The 15,404-nt window shown below is 30.6% G+C and overlaps 1 protein-coding gene across 1 annotated transcript; it reads right to left on the bottom strand.

The window, feature by feature from the left end:
- Window positions 1-1,062: 1,062 nt before the first annotated feature.
- On the bottom strand, window positions 1,063-8,771 carry LOC145160877 (protein DETOXIFICATION 24-like). Its single transcript, XM_079080252.1, has 9 exons — window positions 8,507-8,771; window positions 5,424-5,683; window positions 3,916-4,457; window positions 3,077-3,163; window positions 2,929-2,985; window positions 2,373-2,611; window positions 1,659-1,777; window positions 1,471-1,557; window positions 1,063-1,355 (listed from the first exon to the last, which is right to left on the bottom strand). Exons 2-9 carry the CDS (start codon window positions 5,670-5,672, stop codon window positions 1,281-1,283), a joined length of 1,455 nt encoding a protein of 484 aa, XP_078936378.1. The 5' UTR covers window positions 5,673-5,683; window positions 8,507-8,771; the 3' UTR covers window positions 1,063-1,280.
- Between the last annotated feature and the right edge of the window lie 6,633 nt (window positions 8,772-15,404).

Raw genomic sequence — 15,404 nt, 5'->3', positions numbered from 1 at the left:
GCTTGTTCCATTTTACGCCATGTACTTCAAAATTTAAATTTATTATAGAAATTAGTTGAATTCTTTTAGATCGAGTTTTTAATCTCATCCATTCACAAAACTATCATTCACAAAAGGCTCATTCATGTTTCACAATGTTCAAGAACAGGAGAATCTTCATATACAAAACATTTATATATGTTGATATATATCATTATCAATATGTATCAATAAAACTTGTTGGTAACCAAACTAGTTGGTACAAACTATACTTTGTACGGTAGTGGTAGAAATTTTTTTGTTTAAAGAAAAAAAATGATTTGTACCGTACCAATTCTACCCTAGTTAAATAAAAATGAATACATTTGACCCCTTACCCTTATTTATAGGGAAAACACAAAGAGTCAGTAAACTAAGACATGTCTTAAGTATGGGAGTATCTGAGTATGGCTCACCATATTGTAATCAGGTCACATTAACACATTGATTACAAAAGATATGGATAATAAACAAATACAAGTAAAGTACAACTTTGGTGCGGAGAACAACAAAGGATAGTCTTTTCTCATCTTTGGGGAAAGGCATTCTTCGCCTCTCTTTAGTTTCGCTACACCAAAACCCGTAGACTTTCATCATCAACAAAACACATTCGTTTGTTTTTATGCCTTCACTTATCTTCAGTGGTCACTTTGTTGTATTAACTCCCACCCCTCCTCTAGGCCCAACAATGTTGCCCCACCCCCGTGGCAGTTATGCGGTTGTTAACGGAAGTTTGTGATGGTTTTCCGATGACTTTTGTAGTTAGTTTATTTGGCACTTTTCCCGGAAACAAAATCCAAAAATCCTTTAGTGTATCTTTTGAAATTGTTGACCAGTTTTGGCAACATATAGTTTTTATTTATTGTTGATTAAAATGTTTTTTGTTGTACGCTTTTATTGTGATGAATGTTTGCGAAAAAATTAAAAGCATCAAACCAAGTTTTAAAATAAAATGCTTAATTTTGTAAAACTTGATAAAAAATGTATGTAGGACAAGCCCACAAGCCAAAACACGTCACCATAGACCTTGTGTAGAGAGTACCATAGATATAACTTTGTATAAAGATTGTAGATAGAAATAATCAATAGGACAAGGACTAAACTAGTCAAATTTTTATTCTCCTAACATAGAATGTAAAGAACATCTATCAAACAAGAAAGAATCAAACCCCTCAATCATCAGCAATAGCTGCAAAATCCAAAAAATAATAATACTAATAACTAGAACATATTGTAACATACAATCTTTCCATCTGAGAACATTAGTTAGAAATCTGCTCAGATTCGTCTGAAGATTTCACGTAAAACCGATTCAGCCGTTCGCCAGCTTTCTTAACCTGTAAACCAAAAAAGATTCAGTTTCTAATTTTAGAAATATATCAAATTATGAATGCCAAAAAGCTAAAAGGTATTAATGTTTAAATAAACTCCAATCATCTTTCCCAAGTTTACCTGATCATCCCAGTCTGTTCTCCATGTTAAGTACATAAGTGCAAGTGTTTGAGTTATAATGCCACCAATCATTCCAATCCATATACCCTAACAATTAATATAAAAAATTCTCAATATTTTATTCAAAAAAAACGAGGAAAAATGAATAACTTAACTTAACATTGGTTTAATTGTGATATATTATATACCTTTACTTGAAGATCAGTTAAATATCCTAGCAAAGCTCCCATTGGAATACCAATCACGTAATAGCAAACGAGGTTGATGATTGCTACAGTACCCTGCATTCCAGCTCCAACAGCCACGCCTAATGATAACAAAAAAAAAATTATATAATTTATCGGTATATTTTTACAGGTTTCAACAAAAAGTTCTGGCTTATATATTATATAATCTAGCGTAAAAAAAAGTTCACAATTTAAATTACAGGAAACAGATATCGAAAGATCATATATTTTACCGAGTTTGATAAAACCCATGATGACACCAAGATTTTACTAGTCTAAATCTCGTAGAATCCAAGGCAATCAACACTAAAAACGTCTTTCCCAGAATAGAAAGTTTACAATTTACGAAGTCTTTTAGGTTTTAGCAGATTACGCAATTAAAGTTCCCAATTATGGAAAAACTATCCAGCAAGTAACCATAACCTTTCCAAGAATAGTAAGTTCATAGTTTAATAAAAATATTCCTACAGGGTTCAAATTATGGCAAAAAGATCAACCCTAATCTTTCCCAAAATAGAAAGTTCTTAGTTTAACTAACTTTCAGTTTTACCAAAACTCCTCACGACTACAACATTTCTTTAATTAACAGTTTTAAAACGTTAAAGAATTATGTACCATTATATATACTTCAAAAATAGGAAATATAATTTACAATGCAAATGGTTATAGAATTACCTGAAAGAACTGGATAAATGCTGTTCAGCAACACGGAAAAGGAAAGTAATAAAGAAAGATCCTCAACAGTGTCTGCAACTCTTTCATCATCTGTAAAGAAGTACGCGATTTTTTTGCCAAAAATCAAGCAAAGAACAAAAAAGAATGTTCCAATCGCGATAGAAGTTCCCAACAACACTTTAATCGAGAACTTTGTAGCTTTAGCATTTCCTCTTCCAAGTTCATTTGCAACCCGCACACTATAAAAAAAAATACAAAGATTTTTTAGTGTAAATTACAAATTTGGTCCCTATTCTTTTCATAAAATTGCAAGTTCAGTATAAAATTTGTGCTTAAGTTTTATTTCATTGCAGATATGGTCCCTGTGATGTACTCAAAATTGCAAGTTAAGTCCAGACTTTAAAGTCGTTTAATTGGGAAGATCTGAAAATTTCGACTGAACTTGTGATTTCTTGTAAAGCACAGGGATCAAAGTTGTAATTTACTCCATTTTTAATTTATAACATGCAGAAATAAGTGTGCTTTATAAATGATTTAATATTGATTTGTTGCATACACTGCAGATCCTAAGAAGCCGAGACTTATCATAAACTCCCATGCATTGATGTTCAAGCTGCAAATTTCCAAATAAAAAATGTTTCAATTTCTTCAGATATTAAATAAATATATAATATGATTAAATTCATAAAATGTATGTATTATACCATATGGAAAAGGCAGAAATGGCAACTTCTGCATTTGCCATGTATCCCGCAAGTAAGACTAGCACAGCATTGTACCATAGCTCCAAGCTAGCATAAGAAATAACACAAAAAATATTCGTTAAGTTACAATTAAAAAAAAAAAAGACTTTTGAGGTCAAACTCATTTTTATTTTGTATAAAAAATGAGCTTAATTACTTATTTTTTTAGAGAAATTAAATATAATCCAATATTTTGTTCATATTTATCCTACTATCATATCAAATGTTGACATGTGTCACATTTAGTTAGACATTTAATGAAATTAATAATTATTTAATTAACTGTCAACATTTGATATGGTAGGAGAATAAGTAGGAACCAAATATAGAAGGATATTTAATTTCTCTATTTTTTAACAAACTTTCATTGTTTAAATTGATCTATGTTAATAGATTTATATAACAAAATCTCGACAAAACTCAAAAATAATATAAAAAGGTTTGACTTTTGAACTACTAAATCAGGAGGTTGTTCACAATCACAAAGACTTGACTTAAAATAAAATTAAAATTAATAATAATAATAATAATAATAATAATAATAATAATAATAATAATAAAGATTGCCTTTGACTTTGACTTTTTTTAACATTGAAATTTTGCTATCAATAAAGAATTTTAAGAAAAAATCGGTTATTACTAACTACATTCTAGGACACAGTTTACCAAAAGAACATTTTTGATGCTTGATATTGTAACAAAATCCGTAGCAAGAACTAATCTTGAAATGTAAGAAGTTTGACTTAAAAGTCAAAATTTAATAATCGTTTACGTTTTTCGAAAAGATCGATCATACTTACCACACCATAACACCAGAAGCTATCGAAAGCTTCACAACAGGGACCAAATCTTTAAAAGCAGCAACTGTAAACCCTTTCCATGAAAGCGGGCACCACCCACCAAAAATATAGATAAATTCTCCGATGACAAGAAACCAAGAAGAAGTCGACAAAGCAATCATGGCTCCAGGAAGTCCATACCCTAATTTATACACCAGAAGCCATGATAATGGAATATGAATCCCGAATTGGAAAATTGAAAGCCATGCGATCACCATGTTCTTTAATTGAGCTTGTAGAAACATTTGAATCGTTAAGCTGAAGACGAAGTTGTAGACGAAGGGGATGAACCAGAGAGATACGTAACCACCGGCTACTGCTATGCCTTCATCTTCTCCGATGAGTCTGTATAATTGTGTTGCGAAGATGAAAATTGGGAGTAAAACAGTTAAAGTGAAGAAGTCGACGATCCATGATCTTTGCAAGTAAATGCCCATCATGTGGTGTTGACCCGCTCCGAATGCTTGACCACAAAGTGTTTCGGTTGCACTTGACATTCCCAACTGTTGATTGAAATATGTGATTAAAATAATGATATATTAGCAATGTATTTTGGTTTTCAATTTGTGGTTAAGAGGTTGTTTGTTAACATTTGAATAGAATGTTATCTCTAAATCGGTTAGTATTTAATGTGTTTGATATAGCCTATGATTCGAAGACTCTAAATGACCTCTTAATGGTTAAAGAACCCCATATTCTTTTTAACCATAAAGATATTGAAATACTTGAGCACTATAAATGGTTCGGTTTTATCAAACAACCTTTTATGTTAAAAGTAAGTTGAAAATTTTTTCATTATTTGAAAAGTATAATGAATAGCTTTTAGAACATCCAAGCGGCATTGTAGTGATTTAGAAGTTAATTGCAAAATTGACATGCACATTTGAAAACTAAATGGCTTAGTTTTATCAAACATCTTTAATGTGTAAATTTTGAAAACTTATTACCATTTAAAGAATAAAATGAATCGCTTTTTAGAGCATCAACAACGGTATTGTAGTGATATATAAGTTAATTGCAAAACTGACATAGCACACTTGAAAGGCTAATGACACGACATACTTGAAAGACTTATTAATATTAAGGTATTTTAAAGTGTGGAGAGTCTCATTAAAGATAAGGTATAAGGTATTTTAAAAGTCACTATGATCATTTAAAAGCTCTAAATAATTCTTGTAGAGATTTTAATTACAATTTGCCTCTATTTGCTCTAATAAAATCTAATTTTTTTTTCTTTTAGTTGTATTAAAATATTAAATATTTTTTTATTTTTTAATTTCTTAATTTATTTTATTAATTTAGTTAGTTTAAAATAAACTTTTGAAAATGTTAATCAAAAGGATTATGACAATATATTTGTGTTAAATAAATATTAATGGAAAGTTTAAGCATTTAGCAATGTATTTTGTCATTTGTGGGCCCCACTATAAATAAAGACAGAACAAAAAGGACAAAAAATGTTTACTTACAAGTATTCCATTGACAAACCGAACACTTAGGGTTTGGACAAGTGCATAAGCAGCAAGATCCATGTCACTTATATGGCCAATGAATGATTGAGTCACAACAATAGTTCCAAATGCACAAACCCTCGATATTACACCGGGTAATGCAACCCTCCAAATCTTTTTCGATTCGACCCATACCCTCTCTTTTAAGTCACCTTCATTCTCCTCTTCATCGTGTCTAAGTAGCTTTGTTTGAATTCCATTATCCATTGTTAACTACTCTGTAAAAGGAAAATTAGTTTAAACAGTTAGGATCAAATTCGTAACAAAAATTACAAGTCAAATCGAAATGAAAACTTGGGAAAATTTGTAAAAGAAATAATAATAAATAAAAAATAGGTGGTCAAGGTTCCAACCAAATAGCATATTAAAAATTCAAACCCAATTAAAAATTCATATTTCTTAAAAATTTGGATCTTAAAAATTCAGATCATTATAAACAATTCCTAGATCAGGATACTATGATATTGGGTTTACCCCAACCCAGGTTTTATGACCCACGTAAAAAAAACAGGGGTAGACATCTTTATCTTAAAAAACAGAACACAATTATTCTAATTATTGTGTAAATTTATTAAGAGAGTAAAAACAATTCAATTTATTAGAAATATAAATCTAAGTAGGAAGCCCAAAAAAATTGAAAGTGTACCATTTAATCTTGTTAAAACATGTGTATAATGATAAAGATCCATTTAATATGATGATGGAGGTGCTCTTAAGCTGATAATTTTGTCGATTGCTAAACTTTTTCAATAATAGGTGACATAAATAGAAAAGGACAGATATGTAAAATTGCAACTCTATCAGACAACTATTATGACAAATCTGAGTGCTCTTATTTCTATGTGCCAGTGGAAGTAGGTAGCAAATTAAATAAATAACAGATGGATTTATTATTTTAATCATCGATGATCTAACAATATAATAGAAAAATACCTCAGTTTTCTTGAACTTTTATGATTTTGTCTATTAAAAGAATTCAGACCAGATCCATGAGTCACGTAAATTAAATTATTATAGCCGACAAATTAAATACGTTGTACTATAATAAAAATATTTAAATAAGATGAGCATGTGATTTTCAATTTGAAGTTAATATAAGTAAAATAATGATTTAAGTTACGTTGTTTCTTATACATATATTTAAACAAAAATAGCTACCAATTAAATTATATATTTTATAATAAAATCTGTATATTCAAATAATATGCTATGTATTTTGGTTTATATTTTATGTGATGTGTTTCTTTATAACAAAATCTACATGTTCCGATTTCTGCTCATTTTCTAACTATTTGTCATTTTTAGTTATTTTCCTATCAAACTGCCCATTATAAATTAACAAATATTATTAAAATTAATGGATATTGTGAAGACTATTTGTTGGAATATAAGGTAAACTAGTCATTGAATTGATTTAAACGATAGATTTATATATACAATATTTTATCTAAACATACGTCATTACTCATTGACTATTTTAGTTATACATGACCTAACCAAAAGAATAAAATACCCTGAGATATAACCATTATAACTTATGTAACTATCAAAAAAGCAAAAAAAAAATGATAATAATTAAAATCCAACATTATAAAATTAAAAGAACATACATGTACCCACATAGCAATTATAAACATCAACCCTCTTATAATAAACAAGAAGTAATAATATTAAATTTTGTATCAATAAGTTAATCTAAAGTTATACACTTTTGGTCATTTAATATATATATATATATATATATATATATATATATATATATATATATATATATATATATATATATATTTATCACTATATATATAGTGTTTGGGATATTAATGTGTTAGGTGGGAAAATGGGTGGCAAGAGCCATGTTTATGTTCTATACCTAACCATATCTCATGTGTTTGGATCTACACCATCCGTTACAACCTACCCTCTTTATATTATATAGTACTCAAAAATACTTTCTTAAAATAAAATAAATGTAATCGAGCACATTTTCATATATTACTCTTTTTAGATATAAATTTCCTTATTTTAGGTAAAAGCTTTAGTTACATCGGATAGGAAGTCAAACACTGTTTATTATAGGACAATAGGAGTATGCTGGTCATTGAAAAAGATCAAATAACATCTATAATTGATAATATCACTTCGATTCCACAAACTTGGGTATTTGGATTTATTGAAAAGCGCTTTATTTATGAACTCATAAACACATATAGTTAAAAAATTTGAGGCTAATTCATCGGTCCAATTAGCAAATTAAGAAAGCTTGACTTGATTTATTAAAAGTTATGACATCTTCAACGGTATTTTATTTTTAGAGTGTAAAATAGAGTTTAAAGTGATGTCCAATCTCATTTTAAATTTTATTTTAGACTCAAAAATAAAATATGTCCGAGATGGTATAAGTTACACTCTAAATTTAGAATGTTACCATTCATTTTTCTATTTATAGAGTGTAAAATAAACCTACTAATGAGCTTTTAATCTATTTTATACTTAATGGTAAAAAAAGAGTTGGAGATGCTCTTATACATTTGAATTATATATAAAAACTGGACCAATAAAATTAAGATTTATAATAATTTCTTATATTATTGTATAAATTTGACATTAACAATTGGTTGTAAGTATATATATGATACCCACCATAATAATATAATATAGTTCAACCAAGACTTTATAATTACAAGCTTCAATAAAAAAAAACTCTAACATAAGGTAGAAACCTTTTTCATTGTTTTTTAAGCCTAAAAGACATTGAAAAGCTACTTTATTAGAAGTAAATAACTTGAACATTTTTTTTCTCGAAATACGTTTATCATAATGGTTAGATGTTAAATTTAAACTTTTAAACAACTTTAATAGTTTCGTTTATCATTTAAAACATTAACCCTTTAAATAAATATATCTTAGACACTTTCTATTCTAACTTTAATCGAGTTTCCATTCAAACTCAATAAGATCAGTAAGCAAAAAGTATAGAAACCTCTCTACAAAAAGTATAGAAACCCACATGAAATCTGACAAAAGAGAGAAAAGATACTTACTGTTTATGGTATCAGGCACTGGAGCAACGCCGCCAGACGCCGGAGAGCACCGCCAGCAACTCTTTCCACTTCGGAGGTGTGCGGTGGCCGTTGTCTGTGGGTAGGGGAGGGAGGCGGAGGGGAGACGTGGGTTTGGAATTTGGATACATAGAGCAAAAGGGATTGGTATATATATGACTCGTGAAGAATTAGTGTACCTACCCCTTCCAAAATCAAAAGTAAACGAGGATTATTGTTTAGGGATTTGGATTTGTCCGAAAAATATGGTTGTGTTCTCATTGGTCCACTTTATTCATCGACGTAGGTGGCTGGGATTGTTAAAAGGGGTTCTTTTATATATATATATATATATATATATATATATATATATATATATATATATATATATATATATATATATTACAAAATTTTACAAATGGTCCCCTATAGTTTAAAAGAAAAATAACATTTTCAGAATATCTTTACTATATTGGTGGTTTCAAAAACAAACACATTTATTATTTTGGCTAGCTCCATTAAAAATAATAGTTAAATACTTGGTAAAGACATATTTACCTCTCTCATTTGTCATCCCTCCCTACTCATCTAATCTTCTTTCCTAACATCACAAGTGCCCTACCCTTTCTCATCTTTCTTCCCCTGTCTCGATTTGGAACAGGACAACAAACTTAAATACAACACTTAATCATTTTAATGAAATTATAAACTGTCAATTATGAGAAAGAAATAAGGAATTGAAAATTTTATTGAAGCATCCAACTGATTAGAGTTTTTTACGGTTGAACATGGACGTCGATCCTCATGTCGATTTTTTTAACTGTTTGTTTAATTAACCTCGTTCTTGTTAGAGGTGGTTATTTTTGGATCTGTTATTTTACCAAGGCTAAACAACATTAAAGTTCAAATACAATAACCCCATAAAAACACAAATATGTACATTCATTGACCATTTTTTTATTAATATGTATATTCATCTGCACAATACCAATTTAATCATATGCTTTTGCTACCAAGAAAACTCTAATATTGACAACCGGAACATATTGTGTGTAGGAAACAAAATGTAAGAACTTAAAGAAGCAATGTGATTGTAAAAATGCAAGAAATTTTTATGAGCAACTAATAGAACTTCATGGCGTAGACACGCTCCTACAACATATTAGAAAGTAAGTTTGGATTAAGAACAAAGCAACCACATGCTTTGGAAGTAGGGATTAATTTGGAACAAGAGCATACAATGACTCGATATCCCTAATCCCATCACATTCCAATAGATGAAATCTCTCAATAAAATGTTAATCCCATCATCTACATTCGTTTCTTCATGACATCATTTGAATAAACATCAAGAAGTTACCATATTGTCATCTCTCAATTCAGTAGACCATGGTATGTGGATGAAAACCAATGGTAGGAGGAACAAGACTGTGAGGTGAATGATGTAAGGGTGGATCTGTTCGACCAATCCATTGGCACTTGGATATAGGTTCAAAATAGTATATAAGATAGACAGTTTGGGGGTTGGGTTGTACTTGGCTATAGGTAGACTATGTGGGGGTTGATCGGAGATGCAACTCCATAGGAAATTGAAGGGGCTGATGACAAGGAAGATGGTTGTCAATACATCACGAACGGAATAGAGAGGGGCGGAGACGATGTTGGTGGTCGTTGATGCAGCACCGGAAGAAGGTGATGAAGCAATAGTTGTAGCATCGAAGAAGAGAGAGGTTTTAGTGGTGGCAGATATACCATATTTACTTCCATCGATGAGGTTGGTACGAAGAGGGTGGTGAGTGGATGGATCTAGGTCGATGATCAGTGGCGGATCCCTTAAGGGGCCAGGAGGGGCCATGGCCCCCCTGGTTTTTAGCCTTGTAATATTGAATTTTTTATAAATTAATTTGTTACTTAAAGATAATTACTGTATTGGCATCCCTGGATATTCGAAACAGATACCAATTTAAGATTTACGAATCGATTCCATGATTATAAGAATATAAACATAAAGAAATCAAACAGGAGAAAAAGAGATAATGCATCTAATAACCGGGTAACTCGCTATTCCGTATAATCGTTGCTTCAAATGGGATCTGGTCGATCGCATATCCTCCACTCTTTGCTCTCACTCTGTCGTTCGTCTTCATGGATCTTGCTTACCGCTCACGCACTTACAGCCTCCACAATCGCCATCTCCGTCTAGTTCTATTTTGCAACCATGGGGATGACTGTAATGAAGGTAATGCTTTTTGACTTTTGAGTTCTACTTTTGTTCACTTTTCTTCTTTTTGGTTTTGTCCCCTAGTATTACTTTTAATTTATTATTTAATTGTATTTGAGGATAGCCTCTGGAAAACTTCCTAGCATCACAATAATACTTGAACTAATTTTTAATTCTTTCTCCTAGTCTCCTAATGTATTATTTCTGTTTTCTTTTAAATGTTGTCAATCCTCAGTGTTGATTAGCATAGTCTTTTATGTTTATTTTAATTAGTTTTTCAATATAAACCTCTACCACATATGTAATATTTTATTTAATTGTAACTTAATGCTTGTTTTTATATTTATATTAATACTTTTATTATAATATGAAGTTATATAAACTAGAAATGTATCAGTTTGCCATTTAGATATCATTCATGAGAGCAACTATTTTTTTTTATAGTGAACAATTAATTATATAAGAAATTATATTGATTAGAGTATGCCTTCATCTAGAAAAAAATACGGATATGTCTATGTTTTGGCCCCCCTATTTATATTGCTCGTGTTCCGCCCATGTCGATGATGTTATAGAGACAATGTCGATGATGTTATAGAGACAAGAGACATTGGGTTTTAAGATTGAGGAGAGTAATGAAATTGAATAAATGGGTAGGGTTTTTTGGTAAGTGTAAATAGTAAAAGAGGGGTAAATAGGTAATTTCAAATATATTCAACCCCTATTTTTAACGGAGTTAGCCAAAATGACTAAGTGTGCTAGGTTTTCAAACCAGAAGGACTACCGATATAACACCTTAGAATGATATCCTGAAAGTGTCACTTCTCGAAACCTATTAGAGACCATTTGTGAAATTTTGTCTTTTTTTTATCATAATTCATAATTCATAGTTTTATTTTTATTTTTGTTTTGTTTTCTTTAATTTAAGACAAAATTGCAAAAATGACAAGAATGATTCATATGTTTATCATCTATTTTTGTGGTTTTGGTCTAAAAAGTTTAGACTTGAACGGCTCAAAATCAAAGGTTTGGTTATTGCCACATTTGAAAGACTATTATATCTTTTCATTTAGCTTTGTTATTTTTAATACTTATTTAAATTTTTTAAAAAAATAGAAAAATATATTCTCTCTCTCAACTTTAAGGTTCTTACCCACCTCTCTACGACACCATAAAGACCTTTACAATACTTCATTAGATGGAGAAACTAATAGCATAAAAGAAACGTTGAATTGAAAGTCCTTGTATTCCATCAAACATCTAATAGAAAGACTATGGATCATCACAACATAGATATTGCACTCTATACCACAAACTTTCCTAGATGATAAAAAGTAGAACAATGTAACATAAAGTAGACTTCAAAATTGAAGGAATTAACAAATAACTCACACATTTTGGATTAAAATTCAAATAATAAACCCTAGATATAGAAAATCATAGAAGAATTTGATATGGTGAAATGAAGAACAAGATGACTTGGAGCTTATTCAAGATTTAGCCAATAATATATTGATTGAGACATTTAATTGAACATATGACCAACAGAATATGGCATTTATGTCTGAGTGTCTAATTTCGGTTGATTTAAAAAAATTGATTAAAAAACATAGCTAGTGATGTTTGTTTTTAAGAGGTAAAATGTAGGTAGCAGATCAAATATGTAAAAGAATAGATAAAACAACCATTTGCAATCTGCAAGAAAAATGTTTATTTGTTTTTAAAGTTTATATGGTGCTAAAGTAAATATAAAATTATAAAGGGATAATGACTTAAAAAGGTAATAGATTTTTTAATTTGTACACATTTGTCATTGAGTTTTTTTTTCCGTTCACATTTACCTCTTCAACTTGTTAAACTATACACAGCCCTTATGACCGGTTACCCCAGGTTAGCTACACTTCTCATTTTGTACACATTTAGTCCTTATATTGTTGTACACATTTAGTCCTTAATATTTTTTTGTTTCAAAATAAGTCATTTTTGTTTTTGTACACATTCAGTACTTATGAATAGTTTCTTTAGGTGTTTATCACGACATCTTACGTAGGAAATCATTGATGAGGTGTTTGGGGCTGTTCATGCTTATGTCTCATAGGATTTAGGTAAACAAACAAAAATAAAACCCTTAAGTTTGCATGCAACCTAAATAGGATCTATGTTTTCTCTATTGAACCTATAACTAAGAACATCAAAAAGAACCCTAGAAACCCTAGGATATTATCAAAAAATAAAGGAGAGGGTTTTAGGATTGCATACATTTTAGTTGTTATAGCAAACAACTAGAATTCCTCTTTGTAGATCCCTTGGAAGCAAGCACCATAAGTGTCGTGCCTCTAATGGAATCACACCAAAGCTAGCAAGAAGATGACTTAAGAGAGAGAGAGAGAGAGAGAGAGAGGAGAGGGGAGCGGCAATTTTTTGTCCAAGGCTTATGGAGGGAAGGAATGGATGCAAACAATGGCCAGGAGGTTCCTTATATAGTTGAGGAAACTTGGTGCCAAAGCTAGGGTTTAAAGGATAAGCCCTAGATTCCTTTTCTTGGTGACCAAGCAGCCCAATCCCCTTATCGAAGGGGCCTTGGATGAAATATGTTAGGCTTGCCCTAGAGATTTTCATCCACCTCATTCCATGAGGTTCTAGAGCATTCATTTCTCAACTATCAATAGATAACCAAACAGTCCTTGTACTTTTAATTAATCCAGTTAATCCTAAAATTAATTCCAATTAATTTTTGATCAGTTATTAATCAAATAATATGATTTCTAATTAATATATTGTTTTCGTAACACATTAATAAACCATTTATTTAACTTATTATTCTCATAATAAATTAATTTCTCTCTTTCTCTAAAAATCATCTTGCCCAATTGCTAGGTTTGAGGGCAACCCAAAAGGATTGTGCTACTATCAATTCAAGTATATACTGATTTTAGTTATAGGCTTAGACACCTAATCCAACAGTCTCTCACTTGGATAAGTCTATAACTATAATTGTCAGTATAACTTCTAAATCGATCAACAAATTGTAGCTTCCAAAAGCCGTTGTCGAACTCTGACCCAATACGTGTCCTAAGATAAGGGATCATATAATCCTCCGTTCTACAAGATATCATTCGAACACTAGACATGGAATAAAATCAATCTCATTGTCCAAGAATTTGTTTCCCGGTTTTTTATTTTTAATGACATAGAACTTCTAATTGAACACATCAATTTATTTCTAGCTGGGCCCAACACTATAAGTCAACACCAAATCACCGAGGGGCCCAAAGATATCGCTTTTTCCGTTAGGGCAAAACGAACGGATAAACTTTGACTCATATGCTTGCATCTTTTACTCCTCAAATCATGCATGACAATACGTTTTATAGCATCAAGTTACTGATGCATTTACGTATTACCAATGTACAACTGACTTGTAAATTACAACTCATATATCTCTGTTTCAAGATCATAAAATATTATCGTCTTAGAATTACTCGTGATAAACTCCATGAAGTAATTCTCTGAGCGTGGGTTTATCCAATACATAAATCTCCATTTCTAAGTACTCATGAATATTGTAGCAATTATATTGATATGCCTAACTCCCTTAGATCCAATTCATGACAATCTTAATTCACTACTTACTTCCAAAAGTATGAGCGACTGTAGAACTCGAATAAACAAATTATTCAGGAAGTAAAACATGAAAAGAGAAAGACAATAATAAACTAATTAACTATGGTCTCAAACCAATTGAAAATAAATAAATCTCTATCATTTAATCACCATAATAATTACGACTTTACTCGTTGTTTAATGTTTCATGTAATCAACAAACCACTTGAATTAAATAACACCAGTCATGCCATGTTATGAACATGCATACTATGTCTCTCTATGGTCATTCCTTCTGTGAATAGATCAACTAGACACTATTCCAATGATGCTCATTTCATAATTCTAAATTCTTGTCACTGTCTAAAATGTATTGGAATTCCATCCTTACATGCGTTGACCTTCTATGATGTCGAGGCTTCAAAGTCAAAAAAATTGAGCCAACAATATTACATAATGTTTCATTGGAACTTTGTTACTAGAAACAATTCCATGATAATGAAGGTTCAAATTCAAGGTACACTCCTTGAACACTTCTCTTGCATTAAAGTTTCCAACTCACATGTATACTTTCAAGTATCTCCCATTATGGAAACATTTCCATATTTCCATATGACTGTCGATTCTGATTAAGAATCATCTTAATCCAGAATCATGTCACTATGGTCCATCCAAATTAATACCGTACTTCCAACTGTGCACAAGCAACCAATCTTCAATAAACTTTAGAATGTTCTTGAAAGTTGTTTAAAAACTCTAGTCACACAAAAAATTCTAATCCTTTTCCTCTCAATGCTTAAGGCTTTTGGAAAAACCGCAATAATAATGAATATTATAGCATATGTAATCGATATGATATCCGAAGCATAGGGACTCGATTCATTTTATCTGACATATGTTCAGTCTCTTGCTATAATATTTTCATGTATGGAATTTCCTATGTTGAACCATTTCAACATGATATTCACATATGTCTATGACTAAGTTCTATTAAACTATACGATCTAATCCTTTAGATTCGAAACGAAGTATGAGTACCCTCTCCTTTAAGTCTTCCATAGAGAAAAAATTCCCAAA

This window comes from Lactuca virosa, chromosome 1, assembly GCF_052849685.1.
Source record: "Lactuca virosa cultivar CGN04683 chromosome 1, Lactuca_virosa_CGN04683_v6, whole genome shotgun sequence".
In the NCBI taxonomy this organism is placed as follows: Eukaryota; Viridiplantae; Streptophyta; class Magnoliopsida; order Asterales; family Asteraceae; genus Lactuca; species Lactuca virosa.
This window is presented reverse-complemented; position numbering and strand designations above follow the sequence as displayed.

Coding starts and splice junctions, on each gene's coding strand:
- LOC145160877 (XM_079080252.1), bottom strand. CDS start 5,672: ATGGATAATGGAATTCAAACAAAGCTACTTAGACACGATGAAGAGGAG. Junction 4,458..5,423: donor GGTTTGTCAATGGAATACTT/GTAAGTAAACAT, acceptor TTCAATCAACAG/TTGGGAATGTCAAGTGCAAC. Junction 1,558..1,658: donor TAACTGATCTTCAAGTAAAG/GTATATAATATA, acceptor ATTAATTGTTAG/GGTATATGGATTGGAATGAT.